Below are 17,564 nucleotides of genomic sequence, written 5' to 3' on the forward strand. Positions count from 1 at the left end.
CAGGGGCCTGGGAGTCAGATGGTCCGGGTATGTACCACTGGCTCACTGTGGAACTCTTATGCAGGAAGTGCCACCTCTGTGCCTTAGTTTCCTCATCTGTAAAATTCTCAGGGGACAGGAGTGCTTCCTTGCGGGGTTCTTAGGGGGGTAAATGAGTTACTGTGTAACTATGTGGAACAGTGTCTGGCATGGAACAGATGCAGTTTATTGAGACATTGACTGCTGGTCACTAGTGACATTATGTAAAAGCTTGGCTGGGCCGAGTTGGGGATGGACAGTTGAGGAGGGCATTGAAATCTGAAAGCCAAGCTGATTCACCTGCTCTAAAAACTCTGGGGGCCAGAGGGAGTCTGGAACCTCTTAGAGGAGGTGGCCTCTTTGACCCCAGCAGCCTCCAAATCTTCCTGTGGGAGGAGAGGCCAAGGGTGGAGCCCAGGCTGGTGAGCCAGTGCCTGCCCGAAACCTGCCCATGGCAGAACCCTCCAGCTTGTTCAGGCCTGAGCACCATATCCTTTGGAGCTGGGTTGTAGGAGCTGTGTGTTTGCAGCAAGGAGCCTTTTGCACAGACTGCTTCCTCCCTTGATAGCCGTGGAGAGCCTGCCAGTGCTCACAGTATTCGCACCCTGCCTGGGGCCTTGTTTGGAAAATGGTTTTCAGCTGAGCCCCGGCTCCCCTCCCTCCCTACCCTGACTTTCCTAACTTCTCCTCTCCTGGGCTGCCAGGTGAACCTGGCTCCTTGTCCTGGCTCTGCTGGTGACTGCTGTGTGACCTTGGGGCCTCTGTTTCTGGACACTGTCAGGGTCCACTGCGGGTTGAACGGGCCTCTGTGCAGACGGCCTGCAAGTCACTGTCAGCCAGGGGCTGGGGAAACACTGGCTGCAGACCACCCTCCCAGTGCTCCAGAGAAACTGCCACCCCACAAATCCTTCGCCTGTTTGGAGTTTAGACTGTGAGGATGGGAGTAGGGGGATGGGAATGAGGTTGAGGAGGGAGATAAAAGCACTTTTATATACGCTGTGTAATTCTTGGCATTTGTTTTTATGAGATAAATGAGGCTGGATCTACCTTGATTTAATGTACTGACCTCCTAGCCAGCCAAGTAGCTAGAAGCTGGAGACAGGCCGCTTTGCTCTGTTTACTTTTGGTTTGGTTTCCAAGCCTGTGGGTGGCAGACTGCCCCTGCCCTACTAATGCTCAGCCTTTCCTGGCCCCTGTGCCCTGAAGTACAGGGTGGTCCCACCTCCTGGGGAGTCTGTGGTCTTATCAGGGAAGGGGGACAATGACAAGAAACAATAATAACAAACCAGTAATTTCATCATCAGCAGAGAGATTCCAAATACATTCTGTTATCCCACAAAAATCTGTTTACCCCTGCTCGCTGCCAGGCACAAGCCAAGATGAACAGAACGGGTCAGCTTTCGAGCATTTTAGAAAGTTGAGCTCACCCTTAGAATCCACTGGGCAGGCCTGGGGAGGGGCCCAGGAACGCCAAGCTGTGAAGGGTGAGGAGGCATCGGCAGAGGGACAAGCCTCTGCCTGGGCTGGAGCGTGCAGCAGAGATGCAGTGAGCGTGCCGGGAGGCCACCTCTGGGGCACCGCGAGATGCCCTCCATTATGTTAAGTAGTTGGCAGGTGAGGGGGTCAGGCGGTGTCCATGTGGGAACTGTTGTGTCACCACAGGCTAGTTCTTTAATCTCTCTGACCCCAGTTTCCTCTTCATGGGATTATTTTGCAAACTGTAGAGGTGTTGCCTGCAAAACCCTCAGCACAGCGCTAGACATGTGCTAACAGCTATACTGTCACTGCGATTATTATTAAGCCAGTGTATCACATGGTGGGAAAATCTTTATTGAACCAGAAAAACGGTCATGGTTTATTAAGTGAGGATTCAGGTTACAAAACAATATCCTCTTTGCAAAGCTCTCTGTGTATAAGTGTCTGCGTGACCCAAAGGCCACTGTGGTGGGAGTACTAGTTGTACCGTCTATGAATATGCACATTTTTGACTTTTCTGTGCTCTTTGGATTTTACACAGTGACCATACGCAAGTTTTGTAATGACAGAAGTGTTGTTAGTGTAACGCCAGGGTATGCTGTGGGTGTAGTTCACACACATGAGCACACAGGACTGCAGAGTTTGGGGACGGTCAGGTCCAGGAGCTCAGGGGCACCGAAGGTGGCCCCTGGGGTGGGGTGGGCTGTCACAGGATGTGCACCTGGGGCGGCTGCCCAGGACCTGTGCTGACCAGGCCTCCCCCTCTGCCCTAGATGACAGGATCTGCTCACCGCCCTTCATGGAGCTCACCAGCCTGCGTGGGGATGACACCGTGCGGCTGCTGGAGAAGAACGGCCTGGCCTTCCCGTTCAGTGCGTACCACTGCAGCTCCACCCAAGGGCAGGCAGTGCAGGCTGCGGGCCAGCATGGGTTGGGGGGAGGGGGAGCAGGGCGGAGTTTACAGTCTGCTCTCGGTTTAAGCTCACCCGAGGATGGATGAGGGCGTGGCCCTGGGTCTCACCTCCACCCACACCATAGAAATGGGTCCTGATGCAGGACACAGGGCAACATGCTCTCCTGCCTGGCCGGGGGTGCCTACCCACATTACCCCGAGTGCAGATACCAGGTGTCCAGAGTCTGTGTCTCAGCTAGAGTTCTTTTCTAGACATGCCACGTCCCCCTGCCTTGTGGATGAATGTCCTCACTAATTTCTCTCTGCTTTTCTCTCCCCAACCCATAGTTTGCAAAACCAGAGTGGCTCACGGCACCAACTCTCACGAGGTAAGTGGAAGAAGATATGACTGTCTGTCACCCGGACCCCCATCCCTTCAGCTCACCGTGTCTCATGGCGACCTTGGCAAATTCTGTGTGCCAAATTCCTCACTGCCACTGCTCCTGCCCTGCTGTTAGTCCCGGCTCCTTGTAGACAGCCTCCCTCCCTTCCCTGGACTCCAGAGGAATCGAACAGGAGTGCTGTGGCTTCATACACTGTCCATGCCCTCACCCCAAGGCCTGTCCTGTCCCCAACGCAGGAGCCTGTGCTGGGGACCCACCTGTCCTCCATGGAGCCTGTCTTAGCTCTGACAGCCATAACAAAGCCCCATGCACTGGGTGGCTTAGCCACATTTATTTTCTCACAGCTCTGGAGGTGAAAGTCCCAGGTCAAGGTGCCAGCAGGGTCAGTTTCTGATGAGGGCCCTCTTCCTAGCTTGCAGATGGCCACCTTTGTGTCCTCACACAGCCTCTTCTGTGTGTGAATGAGGAGGGGCAGAAAGCAAGAGCAAGCTGTCTGATTTCTTCTGATAGGGGCACTAATCCCATCATGAGGGCCCCGCCCTCAAGGCTTCCCAAAGGCCCCATCTCCAGATACCACCACAGTGGGGCACGGGCTTCCGTGTATGAATTCTGGGCCACATGTTCAGTCCATAGTGGAGCTTGCGCAGGTCATGCCCCAGCCCAGCCAGCCCTGTAGGGATATCTGTCCTTTGGGCCATCAGTGTCATTTCCTCGAGGGCCTGGCACTAGGCTCGGCCCACCTGAGGGCTGTTAGCTCTGAGAAGGCTCTGTCACTGCCACAGGGGTCTGCCATGCTACTGAATTGAGATGGGCTGGGGAGGAAAAGGGGGCTGCTTGGAATCAAGCCCTGTGGCATGCTTTGATTCATTCTTTTATTCACTCTATGGATGTTCCTGACCCCTTGAGGACCACGGGGACAAGGGGACAGATGTGTCGGATGTGAGTCCTGTCCCTAGAGACAGCCAAGGAGCCTGTGAGGACTCCAGGGGCAAGAAGAGCAGACGGTCATGCAGGAACTTTCCTGGGTCCGGAGCCCCCTCCACCCTCGGGAGTCATGCCTGGGGCCTTGCCTTTGCCCTGGGTATAGCCCTGCCTGGGTCTCCCCACTGGGCACACGTGGGGGTGCGCTGGGCAACAGCTATCTGACCGGAGTGGGCTCCCTGGAGACGGCCTGTCCCTGGAAAGCCCCACTACCAGAAATGCCCCCCAGAGCTCACAACTAAAAGGGAAGACTCAGCAGCATGAAGCTTCCCTGGGTTGCATTCTGCTCTTTATCACTGGCCTACAGTTACGGGGAAACGTCAGTAGACACTGTCGGTGTAGCACGGAGTGTGCCGTCATGGGAAGGAGTGTGGAGACAGCTCGTCGTCCCGTTGTCAGTTGTCTTCTGAAATCAGGAGCCCTCATGGAGTCTTCCTGTGGGTGCCCCCACCCCCGGCCGCAGCCTGCCTGGACTCTGTGCCCGGTGGTGGGGGGCACAGGGCACCCTTCAGGATGTGCCAGGCCAGGGGTGAAGTAGGAAGGCTCAAGAGCAGCAGCGCCAGCCCCCAGGCCCCCCCAGCCCCAGTACCTGCCTGCCCGCCTTCCACCCGCCCCTTTTCACCACCCGATGGTTCCTTTGTGTGTCAGTTGCTTGGGTGTTATCTGATGGAAGCACTAGCGCAGTCATTAGTGTGATTAGATCAGCCTAACTCAGAACCAGGCAGCCCTGGGCGAGGGAGCTGCTTTTGTGAGTCACTTGAGGCCTGAGGGGCCGAGCTGGGGAAATCTCACAGACCTGGGACCAATTCTGGTGCTGTGTGTTGCTGTTTGTGTGACTTTGGCAAATTACCCAGCCACCCAGAGTATCCATCCACATCTGTGACTGAGACGTAGTGGCTTCTGTGAAGGATGAGGGGTCCATGCCTGGGCTGCCCAGGGTCTGCCCTGGTGGACTGTTGGATAAGCTGTGGGAACCAGCTTCCCTGGAGCCTGCTGGGTACTTGCTGAAGGGGATGAGGGTTATGGATCCAGGCGAGCCCCTCTCAAGATGCCCGTGATGGGCCTCGGGACTCTGAGTCCTCAAGTATGGGGTCAGCACACTCAGGGGAAGCTATATATCACCCCTCATTCTAGCCATCTGGCTCCAGGATGTTCCCATGGGGACCCCTCCCCCCAATCCCCAGCAGGCACTCTGGGTCCACTGCCAGCAATGTGTGCCGCCACGTCCCATGCACTCAGAGACCCCTAGTGGGCTCTTGTGTGCAGACGGAGCATGTTGGCATCACAGGGATGTGCCCTCTGGGGTGGATACCATCCATAAGATGGGTAGAGGTGGACAAGCTCCTCACAGATTCCAGGGGTACCCGGGGAAGCCGAGTGCAGCGGGGGTGGAGGGTAGCACCATGCGTGGCTGACTGTAGGCAGCTGGTGCTTCTGATCGGGGGTCCTCGTCTGCATCCCAGCCCGCCTACTCCCTGCCTCTGAATCTCCCAGCCCCAGAGTGAACCCAGACCGAGGCCAGTTCTACCAAACCACTCTGTCTTCATTTTATGTTCACAGAACCATTTGGGTTTTTGTTTTGTTTTTGAGGCAGTGTGAGGGTACTCATTTTGCTCCACAGTAGAATCTGTCTTTTTTTTTTTTTTTTTTCCAGCTATAACAGCCAAAAGCTCAAAGCACCCCTAGAACCACCCATGATTTTACAAAGGCGACAGTGGTGCTTAAGCAGGGTGGGGCCCAGCCTGGGCCCACACAGCAAGTGCCGAGCAGGGACTCAGCCCCTGCCTGACTCCAGAGCTGCTTGTGTTTTTCCTGTCCTTTATTCTTGTCAGAAGGCTGAGGAGACATTCGCCGTCCCCCGGTGCTCCCAGCACAGACACACACTTTTTGTTTTCCCCATGTGGCCTGCATTTCCACGTCTGTCCTGCCCAGCTGGGCTCCAGGCACGTAGGGCCGGCGCTCCGTGACAGCTGACATGAGGGGTGTCAGCTGGGGAGGCAGCCAGCTGTCCAGGGCCCATTATCCCTGCTCACCAGCCCCAGGCGTCTGGTGGCTCCTTCCTGGGGCCCTGCGGGATGAGGGATTAGCCGTGACCCCGGCACCGGCAGCTGGATCGGCTGGGCCTATGTCCACCCCTCCGTCTTTAGAGCAGGCCCTGAGCAGAGCCTGTGCCGGCCGTGGCTGCGAGGTTTTTGGCAGCTGCCCCCTGCACTCCCTACCTCAGCCCCTACCAGATCCTCCTGTCAGGGACCTTTGTCCCCAGAGGAGTCAAGGACCAGGAGCACACAGGCCTGTTGTCTGCGGATTGTCGTGCGGCTCGGTGTGTAGGGGCGAGGCTGAGTGCTGTGCAGACCCTATTCCATCCTGGGCTTGCTCACTCTCCACAGTCACTGAACTTCTCAGCGCCTGATCGTCCTCATTTGTGAGAGGGAGAGGTTGTATGCTCACCTCAGAGGCGCATCATGAGGGGGACACTAGGTATCTTGTGTACATGCTCAGAACAGGGCCTCGCTTGTCACAACTGCTCGACAAGAGGCAGCCGTTGTCCTCAGACAGGCTTTGGCCCAAGGCCTCCTGACTCCTGCGCCCGAGTCATCTGCTTCCTTCCCCCTCCTCCCGGGTCTTTGTGGAGGATCCTTTAGGAGGTCAGAGGGTTGAGCAGCACACAGCCACAAGAGTCCCCTTCCCTGGACCACAGTGTGACTAGTGGCTCCACACTCACAGAAGTCATGCAGCGCACAGTCAGCTCGATCACACTTGGCAGGCCCCGTGGAGGCAAGATCTCCAGCCCCGCAGTGCATCCCCAGGTGTTCTTTGCAGGTCCCTCTCCACTCACCCTGGCTTGAGGTTCCTCTCGGGGAGTCCTCAAGCCCCGGGACCAGGGATGGACCTTGGTGACGGTGTGCTGGACAGGTCAGGGGCTGAGAGGGTGGTAGATTCTGACAGAGCCTTTGACCCCTCGTCTTCCCAGATGGCTATCGTGTTCAACCAGGAGGGCCTGAACGCCATCCAGCCACCCTGCGTGGTCCAGAATTTCATCAACCACAACGCCGTCCTGTACAAGGTGTTTGTAGTGGGCGAGTCCTACACCGTGGTTCAGAGGCCCTCGCTCAAGAACTTCTCCGCAGGCACATCAGGTAACCGCTCCTCTCGCCATCTCGGGCTGAGCGAGACGCCAGGGCCCCGCCGGGATGTGGCAGCAGCTGTCTGTCCTTCGGCACTGTCCCCGCCACCCCGTGTTCTTTCTGGTGGGATGGAGAGGCGCTCTGAAGGTGAAAAGAGCTGTGTACAGTGGAGAGATAAAGAAGTCTTGGGGAACTAATAAAATGTCCCTGTTCCCTGCGTCACTGTGGGGAACCCATCCACCTGAACCACCACAGACTCCAAGAAGCATCCGGAAGTGTTCTGTCCCCAGGACACTTCTTCGGGACCCACACTGTAATGAGATTCACAGAGGAACATGCTGGGCTAGGTGTGACCGGCGTGGCATGGATTGGCCTCCAGGGAAGTGAGGGCGGGTGCTGCCTGCCGTCTCCTGCTGAGCCGTCTTTACCTTGGGTCTCTTTTTCCCCCTGGGGGAACCTAAGACCGAGTTGCCCATTGACTGTGTAGCTGCCAGGGTGAGTCAGGCTCTGTTAGAAGCAGCAGCCGCTGGGTCACAGGTCTTCTTGGGTGCAGGACTCCCACCGTGCCAGTGAGCGGGTTTTGAGTCAGTGGATGGTGGTCTAGGGGTCATGTGGGTGTCATGTAGGGCACTCTCTGCCTGGTGCTGTTGTCAGTGGGCCTGGGAGGCAGCTTTCCAGGGAGCAGCCCGCAGACCTGCTGCGCTGAGGGACCTTCCTTCCGCCAGCCGCTCACTGCCCTCTCCAGCCCCAGCCATTTTAAAAATGGACACTGAGTTAAAGATTTGCTGGCAGTGGAGCTGCTTGAAAGAATGTTCTAGTAGCTTCCGAAGGCATCTTGAAGGCACATTCTGGACACCTCTGGAAGAGTGGCAGTGTCTTGGAATAAGTGTGGCTTTCCAGGAGGACCCCTTGGAGAACACTCACTGCCCCGCTGTGGTTTGTTCAAATAAGATGCAGTTTTCTTCCAGCAAGGGGGACCCACATTCATCAGAAGGGTTCAGACACCAGCTGCTTCACCTCCACCTGAGCTGACAGATGAGTCCTGTTGGCGTCCTCCTCCAGGGACTGCCTGTGGCCATCCATGCCTCCTGGCGGGTGTCCAACTCCTCATGGAGGAGGCGCAGCTGCTGCGGTCGCCCCTCTCAGCCGTTCTTCCCCCAGATGCCTCTTCTCTTTCCATTGACACAACACAGAGAGCGGAGGCTTTGGAAACATGCAGGTGTTCCTTTTCCCCCTGAGGGCAGGCGGCCTTCCCAGCCATGCCTGTGGCTCCCGGACTCAAGGCTGTATTTTCAGGGTTTGGGACATCCTGGCCCCAGCCCCCGCCCACTGGGTGGGAGCCAAATGCTGGAAGTGTATTTTTGTATATGGCTGTATACCACCAAAAGATATTCCTCCAGGTGATGGGCTAGAAGAGGCTGACATTTTAAAAAATGCTCTTTATTCCCTGATTTTGAAAAAAATAATGCTTTAAGTCTATGGAAAATAAATTAAGAGGAGTTACTCCTTTCTGTTTTTACCCGAGTCACTGCATCCCCAAAAGAAATTTACTCTAAAAGAAATTTACAGAAGTGTGGTTAGGTTTTTTAGATTTTTTGTTGTCTCCTTTTTCCTCCTGGTTGCAAAATGCTGGGCAAGTTGCTGTCTCTTCACTGGGAACCATTAGTGGCAGAGTGGGCTCCTGTCCTGTATCTGTGAGGACAGGACTCCTTGCCTGTGCGTCTTCTCGTCTGGCCATTTCTAGGTTGCCAGTTTGCCATAAAATGCAGACCAGGAGACCAGACTACCTGGTAGCTCATGCCTGTAGTCCCAGTTCTTTGAGAGGCCCAGGTGGGAAGATTGCTTGAGGCCAGGACTTTGAGACCAGTCTGGGCAGCACAGACAAACCATCTCTACAGAAAAAAAACATTCAAAATTAGCTGGGCATGGTGGCGTGCACCTGCAGTCCCAGCTACTCAGGAGGCTGAGGCAGGAGGATTGCTTGAGCCCAGGAGTTTAAGGTTGCAGTGAGCTGTGGTCGCACCACTGCACTCCAGCCTGGGTGACAGAGCAGGACTCTGCCTCTTAGAAAAAAAAAAAGCAGACTAAGCCCAAATAGAGAAACACATGGAGCTGAAGGAGAACTGTTTATTATGTTCATGTGAACTGATTAACTGTTAGTGTGTCTCTCCATCGCCAAAGCTGATACTGTGTCCTGTCTCCAGGGCACTGTGCCAGGGAACTAACATGGGTTCTGTGGTTTTTACATGTATGTTCTCTTTCTGGATAAGAAATATAATGCAACAGCAGCCCTTTAAGCTGGACCAGTTGGAAAGGGGATTTGGGGCTCTGGCCTCTTTCCAGCCCCCATCCCAGCTTTCCAGCTTCCTTTGTCAAATGACAGGTCCCCCAGCTTCCCATGGCCACGCAGGGATGGCAGCCCCTTGAGTGGGATGTTTCTGGACCTAGGATAGAGACAAGCACACGCATCTTCACTCTACACCTGCCAGTCTAGTCTCTTTTGCTTCTCAGCTGCACTTTTCTTTCTTACGTGTTGACGTCTCAAATCCAGTGTGCCTTACAGCCAGTGGCACCCGTGCAGAGGCTTTGGCAGGAACTAAAGTCGGGTTGTGTCTTGTGCCAGCCACTAGGAACATTTGTGTTCTCTGCCCATGCAGGGCATTCATGGAGAGATGTTGCTCTCCCTCTACCCTGTGCCAGGGAAGAGATGGGGGGGTCTCTTTGCTCCCCCTTTCTGTGTAGTGGGTTTATGTCTCACTCATCTTTATCCTGAGGATGCAGCATGGGCTCCCAGCTTTATGCAGGTTCCCTCCATTCTCGTCTCCGCCTGGACCTCGTTTCTCTTAGGCATGTATGAGTGGTACCTCTTACCATGTAGAGCAGGAGGCAGCAGACTTCTTTTTTTTTTGCAAAAGGCCAAATCATAAACAGTTCCAGCTCCATCACAACTATTTGATGCTGCTTTTGTAGTACACAAGCAGCTGTAGACGTGAATGAGGCACGGCTGTGTTCCAATGAAACCATTTATAAGCGCAGGTGGCCGGGCTACCGTCTGTAGGCTGCTGAGCTCCACTCCAGAGCCTCTTAAGAGTCAGTGATACAGCATTTATCAAACCTGCCATGTGCCCAGCCCTGCTTGAGCTGCTGGGAGTCCATTCAGGGACTAGATAGGCACCCAGCTTCCTGCCCTCATAAGCCTGTGTTCTAGTGGGAGAAACTGCACACAAGGAGAGAAACAGTAGAAGGGCCAACTGTGGCCTGAGATGAGGGGTCCCAAGGCAAAGAGGGTGCGTCCTGGGATGCCACTGGGGGAGGAGAGCCACTTGGAAAGGGCAGCTCAGGTGGTCCCTCTGCAGAGGTGGCACTCATATGGCAACTGGAAGGTGACTTGGGTCACCATCTGTAGCATGGGGACACATTCTTCCCATTCCCCTCGCCCCCGAGAGAGATACGAGATGAAGCAAATAAGGCTAAAAGCAGTGTGGCCCTTGCTCATGGCTGTGCTGCTGAGTTGCTGGGATATTTGGGGGCTAATCTTATCATTTATTGTTCTTTTAAACCTATTTTTTGAATCCATAAATTGAGAAGCAAAACACGCATTTTTCCTTTCGTGGCGCTCCTTCCCTGTAGAGCGTTGGCGGTAGTTCTCTGCCGGTGCTGTTGGGCTAGTCCAGGAACAGACTGCCCAGGGCACCCAAAATCCAGGGTGCTCCCAAGAGCAAGGGCTTGCCACTGCATGCCAGGAACAGCACCCTGCTCTGGGGTGTTAGAGGAGCCAGCTGTGTTGGAGCTGGGCACCAAGTCTCTTTGCCTGATGCTTCCCATTGTCTCTGGGTGACTGGTGGCTGCCAGAGGCTGCTCCCACTCCTCCGACCCCTGCTCAGACTGCGCGTGGAGAGGCAGTGAGCCCAGGGCATCTCTCACTGCCCTGCCAAATGGGCTAGTGGCCAGAGCACCCAGGTCAGAATTCGCCAGGAGGACTGGACATGGTGGCTCATGCCTGTATCCCCAGCACGTTGGGAGGCCGAGGCGGGTGGATCACCTGAGGTCAGGAGTTCAAGACGAGCCTGACCAACATGGTGAAACCCCATCTCTACTGAAAATACAAAAAATTAGCCAGGCATGGTGGCAGGTACCTGTAATCCCAGCTACTCAGGAGGCCGAGGCAGGAGAATTGCTTGAACCTAGGAGGCGGAGGTTGCAGTGAGCTGAGATCGGGTCATTGCACTCCGGCCTGGGTGACAGAGTGAGACTCTGTCTGAAGAAAATAAAAATAGAGTTAGCCAGGAGGAGAAAAGGGACCCTCTTGAAATGGCCTGATCTGTTGCTCTTGCTGCCAGAAGAAGCTGTTGAGTTGCATGGGCTGTCCCAGTCTGCAGACACTGGCTGGCCCCTCTGCATGCCCAGCTCCAGCCCTTCCCAGCATCCGTTCAGCCCGGGTTCTCCTTGCGGCTCCTGCAGACTTGCCAGCCTCCCTGATCTTTGCTGTGTTCACCTGCACATGGTGGCCCTTCCTCCCCCTGGCCTGCTCTGCTGCTCAGCAGCTGCTGTTGGGGATCTGCAGGGAAATATGTGGGAAAGTGCCCTGAGCTCAGGCCTGAGCCATGCTGGGCTACAGGGTGAGAAGGTGGGCAGTGTTCCCCTCCTGGCTACTCGAGCCTGCTCCAGCCTCAGGCCCGTGGGGCTTATGCCATCCCCACAGGCACCCTCTTGGCTGCCGGTGCCTTGGGAGTAGAGATCATGGGGGCTACATGACACATGTCCTGCAGGGTGTTCATTTCCCCAGGCTCCTCCCCAGGACCATCTTTTGTGCCCCCTATCTGGACTGGCTCTGTTCAGAGTGGCAGGAGGACTGTTGGGCACACAAGGGCAGCCAGGGGCCTCTGTGCCCCGCTAGCGGGAAGGACGCCAGGTACACCTCAGCGCCTGCCTGCTTAGATTCTGCCCGAATCACTCCCTCATGCATGATTGTTATGGCGCTATAGAGTCTTGGAGCTGGAGGGGTCGCTGGCAGCCAGAGCAGGCTCCCCGTTGGCCTGGCCCCTGCACACAGCAGCCCTCGGCCGGTGCCCTCCTATCCTTGCATGAAGGCGCCTGGGTCCCAGGGATGTACATTGCATCCTGGGGGCGGGAACCACAATGCCTCTCCCTGCAAGGAGTCAAGGAGGGGCAGCTGGGGCTGGTGGCCCAGGACAGACAGTCCTGTGCCATCCTCGGGGAGGTCATGGGATGGGGACAGACAGCCTTTTCCAGAACTCAGCCTGAGGCTCATGGTTCTGCAGTTCTTGCATTTGTGTGCCCATGCTTCCCAGTGCCTGCCAGTGTTTCTGACCCACCGACCTGACGTTGCCCCCAAGTGACTTTGGTTTACTTGCCAAAGATGTTTCTACTGTGGGATCTACTTGTACTTTCAGTATTCATGGGAGTGGGCTGTCTCTGCGGGTCCCCAGAGGGCCTGTGTGGGCCGGGTGCTGTGGGAGGCAGGTGGGAGCCAGACGGGAGCCAGACGTATGGGGTGAGGGTACTTCAGCTCTCTGTGCCAGCTTCCGGTGCCAAAGAGAAATTGTGCTGCGTGCTTTCTTGGATGGATTCTGTGGAAGCCTACGTTCTCTGATTTCCTGTTTTTTCTCTACGTCGTTGAAAACCAGCAGAACCCTTTGTATTTTGAGTGCTCACGTGCCCGTGGCAGCCTGTCCCTGTCTCTCTAGCGTGTTCCCCCAAAAGAGAGTCGAGTGGGCTGGGAGCTCTGAGAGACCGCTGTACTGTGGGCCCTCTCTGGCCATGATATTCAGGTGTTTAACGGTCCCACGCATCCCCTCTCCCCCAGTTCCTGTATGGTGACAGGAAACTTTGGGAACAGGGCCTCAGGGGAAACCCGATGTGATGCTGTGAGACAGTAGCAGAGGTCAGCTCATTATGTCGGTCACTTTTATGTGAGAGCAGAGGGTGAATCAGAGGCCCTGATGGGGCATATGTCCATACCTGGGGCTGGTGCCCAGCAGAGCCCAGGGCCGCATGGTGCGTGCCTGGTGTGGTGCTGCCCCCTGGTGTTGGGTGGCGGCAGTGTGGTCCCTGCATTTGAGGTTCTGACGCAGTTCCTTCCTGTTGCTTTTTCAGACCGCGAGTCCATCTTCTTCAACAGCCACAACGTGTCAAAGCCGGAGTCGTCATCAGTCCTGACGGAGGTGGGTCCCTCCGCTGGGGTGGCCTGGCCTGAAACCACCCTCCCCCGGGCCTGGGTGTGGGCTGCTGTGGCCATGGGGTCCTTGGCAGAGCTTTGTAGCAGGGTAGGGTGGGAAGCACCTTTGCCTCTGTGCCAGGGACCCTGGGAGGTTCCAGAGACCCCTGCTCTTCTGCTGGCCTCGGGCCTGCGTGCTGGCAGCCATTGCACCCTGACCCAGCACAGGGAAAGGTGAAGGGCACGCTGGGCTTGCAGAGAGGGACCACTCGCCACAAGCTGCTCACATGGAAGGTGTGCCAACCCTTCTCCCAGTGTGAGGAATTTGAAAACTGCTCTCTACTCTGCCTTGTTCTTGGTCTTTGAAAATGCTGTGGAGGCAGCACCATCTCAGTTCTTTGTCCTGCAGTGGTCCCAAGGTTGGCAGGAGCATCACCCTTGCCTCCAGCACTGTGGGTAGCGGGTGTCCTGGCCGGCGTTCAGTGACTGTCACTGTGCCCAGTGTCAGCCCAGGTGCCCTGCAGTGCAGGTCGCAGCCAGGCTTCCTGGCATCAGAGAGGCTTAGTGACCTTTTCATATTCACAAGGCTGTTCACAGGGTGCAGGGCTGGGATTGGACCCCAGATCTGTCTGATTCCAAAGTTGGATCTTCTAGGAATTTAGGATTTCTGACCTCACCAGTGATTCCTGAGCACTTGCCTCTGGGGAATTTAGAAAAGGCCATCCTCTGCTGTTTCCCCGAAGTCCAGCAATCCAGTGGCCACTTCCCTAAACTCAGAGCCCTCTGCCAGGGCACCTGCTCTTCTGAGGATGCATGCGCCCTCCTCTTCTGGGGGGCTTTGCTGGTGTCCTCCTCCCTGTCCTGGACTAGCCTCTCCAACAAGCCAGCCTCCACTGCAGCCACAGTGCTTGTGTCCCTGGGGGCTGCCCCAGAACCCAGGCGGCCTGTCTGTCTGTGGTTTGTGTCTGGGTCCTCTGAGGAGCCAGCTGTGTGCTGAGGATTAGACAGAGCACAGGCGTGGGCAGGACCTGGAGGGAACATCACTGTCCCTCAAGATGTTGACAAAAGTCCCTTGGGAACATGTCAGGCTTTGGGAACAGGTTTTAAACAGAGCCTCAGTGCCTGGCTGAGCATATTGTAAGATGTTCCGTGCAAGAGATGGTTTTCTTCTAAGCTTCAGAATCATAGGGCTTCTTCTGTGCATGGTCTTGCTCTGGGGGCCTCGGCAGCCCGTGTGACAGAGGGCAGTCAGCATTTGCAGACGGAGTGTCCTCTCACGGGCAGGGCCAGCAGCCGTGATGGCAGAGGTACCATCCGGAAGTCACTGTTTTGGATTGTCACTTGTCGACCTCAGCCTCAGTCTCATCTGTAAACGGGAAGGGTCAGCCTAGAAACACTTCAGGGTCCTTCCCTTCGCCTCTGAGGTCTGCAGCTACCTCCTTCCCTGCAGCGCATGGCTGCTAGTCAGGAATCTGCCAGGACTGACGACTTCTAAAAATAGAAAAGGGAAATGCGGTTAGCACCACCTTTTGCACTGGGACGTCAGCCCTCCTAGACACCCGCAGGCTGGCCTGACCCAGCCAGCTCTCTTCCCAGGTGCGGGAACACAAGTACTGCTCAACACCCTGCCCCTGCCCACTTGGGGCTCCTCCAGTCCCGCCTTGGCCTCCCTGGGAGTCTCTTGCAGGAAGCCCTGCTCTGGCCTTAAAGCACCTCCTCCCTCCGTGGCAGGATGCCCCTGAGGATGGGCCCAGTCACACCTAACCTGCAGGCCCCCACACACCTTTTGCTTTCCGAAATTCAGTCTAGGCTCTTAGTTAAGAGCACAGACTCTGACGGGACTGCCTGGGGTCTGGCCTAAGCTAAGGCCAGTCGTGTCACCTCTCTGAGCCTTGGTTTCTTCTTCCTGTTCTCAAAGGGTTTCGGGGTCCAGGAAGTTCCTGGGTGAGAAGCACCCAGCACAGTGCCAGGTGTGCGGTACAAGCATGGTCTCGGCGGCCGGGTGCTGAGGCCCGCTGGGGATCCAGGAACGCCTTCCCAGCTCCTCTGTCCCCTCCTTGCTTTCCAGAAAGGCATCGATCAGATCACTTGCTCTAGGGCCCCAGGCAGGATTTCCATGCCTTGATCTTGTCCTAGGATGGCTATTTGGTTTTGGGAAAATAGACAACTTGGGAAGGATTTCTGAGATTCCGTAGCCGAGCTGAGAGCATTTTTGTAAACGGCGTGCCACGGGCCGTGTGGCAGTGCAGCAGCTGAGCTCCCTTGCCGCCGGCCCTGTGCTGTGAGTCCAAGGCAGCAGCCCCTCTCACCAGCACCACAATCTCACAGCAGAGATACTCTATTTCCCCATTTACTGGGGCAAGAAAACAAGGCCCAGAAGGTTTCTGTTGTGGCTTGGGTACACAGTGGAGAATGGGGAGCGTCAAGGTGTCCACCAGGGTCTCTCTGATTCGGTGAGGACCCTGGGCTGCAGGGCGAGTGGCCAAGCCGCCCCACTGGGCTTAGCCTTTGGCCCCCACTGGCAAGAGTGACCCAGGAGGCTCAGAAAAGTACTCAATGGCCGGGCGCGGTGGCTCATGTCTGAATCCCAACACTGGGGCAGGCAGATCACTTGAGCCCAGGAGTTTGAGACCAGCCTGGGAAGCATGGTGAGATAATCCCTACCAAAACAATACAAACATTAGTTTCAGCTACTCAAGCCGCTGAGGTGGGGGGATCATTTGAACCTGGAAGGTCGAAGGTGCAGTGAGTTGTGATCTTGCCATTGCACTGTAGCCTGGGCAACAGAGCAAGGCCCTGCCTCAAAAGGGAAAAAAAAAAGTGCTAAGGGATGAGTGCCTCTTACAGCCAGGCCACTCCTGTCCCCTAGAAAAGATTTTTTCCAGACAAGACGCCAAGGCCTGCGATGTGAGCAGGGGGGCTGCCTGTCCTGCAGAGCCAGGGTGGGAGATGCGCTGGTGTAGGCCTCAGGGCATGGGTGGTGCCCGGGTGTGGGTCCCTGCTTACCACGTCCCTCGCTGGGCATTCCCAGGCCCCTGTGCTTGGGTAAGGGCCATTTTTCTTGGTGACCAGGGCTCTGTCCCCGGCCCTGCTGGCCTGCTTTCACTTTTTTTTTTCTTTTTTTAAATTCAGGTGGGCCAGGCACAGTGCTCATACCTGTAATCCCAGCATTTTGGGAGGCCAAGGAGGGAGGATTACTTGAGACCAGGAGTTTGAGACCAGCCTGGGCAACATAATGAGACCCTGTCTCTACAAAAAATAAATAAAATTAGCCAGGCATGGTGGCACATGCCTGCATTCCCAGCTACTCCAGAGGCTGAGGCAGGAGGATCACTTCAGGAGTTCGAGTGTGCAGTGAGCCGTGATTACACCACTGCATTCCAGGCTGAGTGTCAGAGTGAAACGTTGTTTCTAAATAAAATTGAGGTAAATTCACATACATAAGATTAACCATTTTTAAAGCGAATAATTCAGTGGTGATGAGAACATTCACAGCTGTTGTCCAGTCGTCACCTCTATCTGGTTCCAACACATTTTCGTCACCGAGAAGAGAACTCTGTGCCCGCTGACACTGCCTGCCCATTCCCTCCACGTCTTGGTCCTGGCAGCCACTGAGCTGATTGCTGATACTTGTTCTAGATATTCTGTAGACATGGAATTACACAGTATATGACCTTTTGTGTCTGGGTTCCTTCACTCAGCATGATGTTTTCAGCGTTCCTCCGCATGGTGGCGTCTGTCAGAAGTTCGCTCCTTTTCATGGCTAAGCAATATTCCATCATGTGGATAAGACCAGTGTTTGTGCCTTCATCTGCTGATTCACACTGGGGTAGTTCCCACCCTTCCGCTGTTGTAGATAACCCCGTGGTGAGCGTGGGTGGACAGCATCCATCTGAGTATACGCTTTCAGCTCTGGGAGGTGTACCCTGGAGCAGAGCTGCCGGGTCAGGTGGTTAGTCCATGTCCAGCTTTTGAACCCAGCTCCACTTTTGTCTTTCATGGATTAGCCACTCCTTTCCCTTTGGCCCCTTAGTCCACAACCCCCAGAACTTCAGTATTTTATTGAACACCCTGTGTCAGCCCTCCCTTGGCTGATTTAGAGGAGACAGAATGTAGTTCCTGCCCTGGAATTCAGAGGAATCTCCTCCCAGCCAGGCACGTACTGTCTCCACCTTATCAACAAAGTCTGAGATGAGGCCTTGTAGGTCCTCTTTTACAGAAGAGCAAACCCCACAGAGAGGTCAGTTGCTTTTTCCTGAGTCCACAGAGCTGGAAGTCACTGCCAAGTTTGGAACCCACGTCTCTGTGACTCCAGAATCCTTCCCCACTACCCTGGAGGCCCTGGCTGGGGGCAGGCTGAGCCCATGGCGATGTGTGTGCCTGTCCCAGGCCAGCTGCGACCAGCACAGGACATGAGTGGCATGGGGGGGTGCAGGGCTGGGAGGGAGACCTGAGCAGGGTGGCCTGACTAGTGCATGGAAGCTTTGAGG

General features: G+C 55.7%; 1 protein-coding gene across 7 annotated transcripts in view; it reads left to right on the forward strand.

Moving 5' to 3' along the window:
* ITPK1 (inositol-tetrakisphosphate 1-kinase) overlaps positions 1-17,564 on the forward strand; it is a 178,579-nt gene that overhangs the window by 153,768 nt on the left and 7,247 nt on the right. For all 7 annotated transcript variants that reach the window (XM_032287582.1, XM_032287585.1, XM_032287586.1 and 4 more), the window contains 4 exons: positions 2,268-2,366; positions 2,735-2,775; positions 6,743-6,908; positions 13,014-13,081. In XM_032287582.1, the coding sequence (XP_032143473.1) occupies positions 2,268-2,366; positions 2,735-2,775; positions 6,743-6,908; positions 13,014-13,081 (374 nt within the window). The remainder of the gene's footprint in view (positions 1-2,267; positions 2,367-2,734; positions 2,776-6,742; positions 6,909-13,013; positions 13,082-17,564) is intronic.

Source organism: Sapajus apella, unplaced genomic scaffold (assembly GCF_009761245.1).
Source record: "Sapajus apella isolate SASKATOON/1434 unplaced genomic scaffold, GSC_monkey_1.0 scaffold20, whole genome shotgun sequence".
NCBI lineage: Eukaryota > Metazoa > Chordata > Mammalia > Primates > Cebidae > Sapajus > Sapajus apella.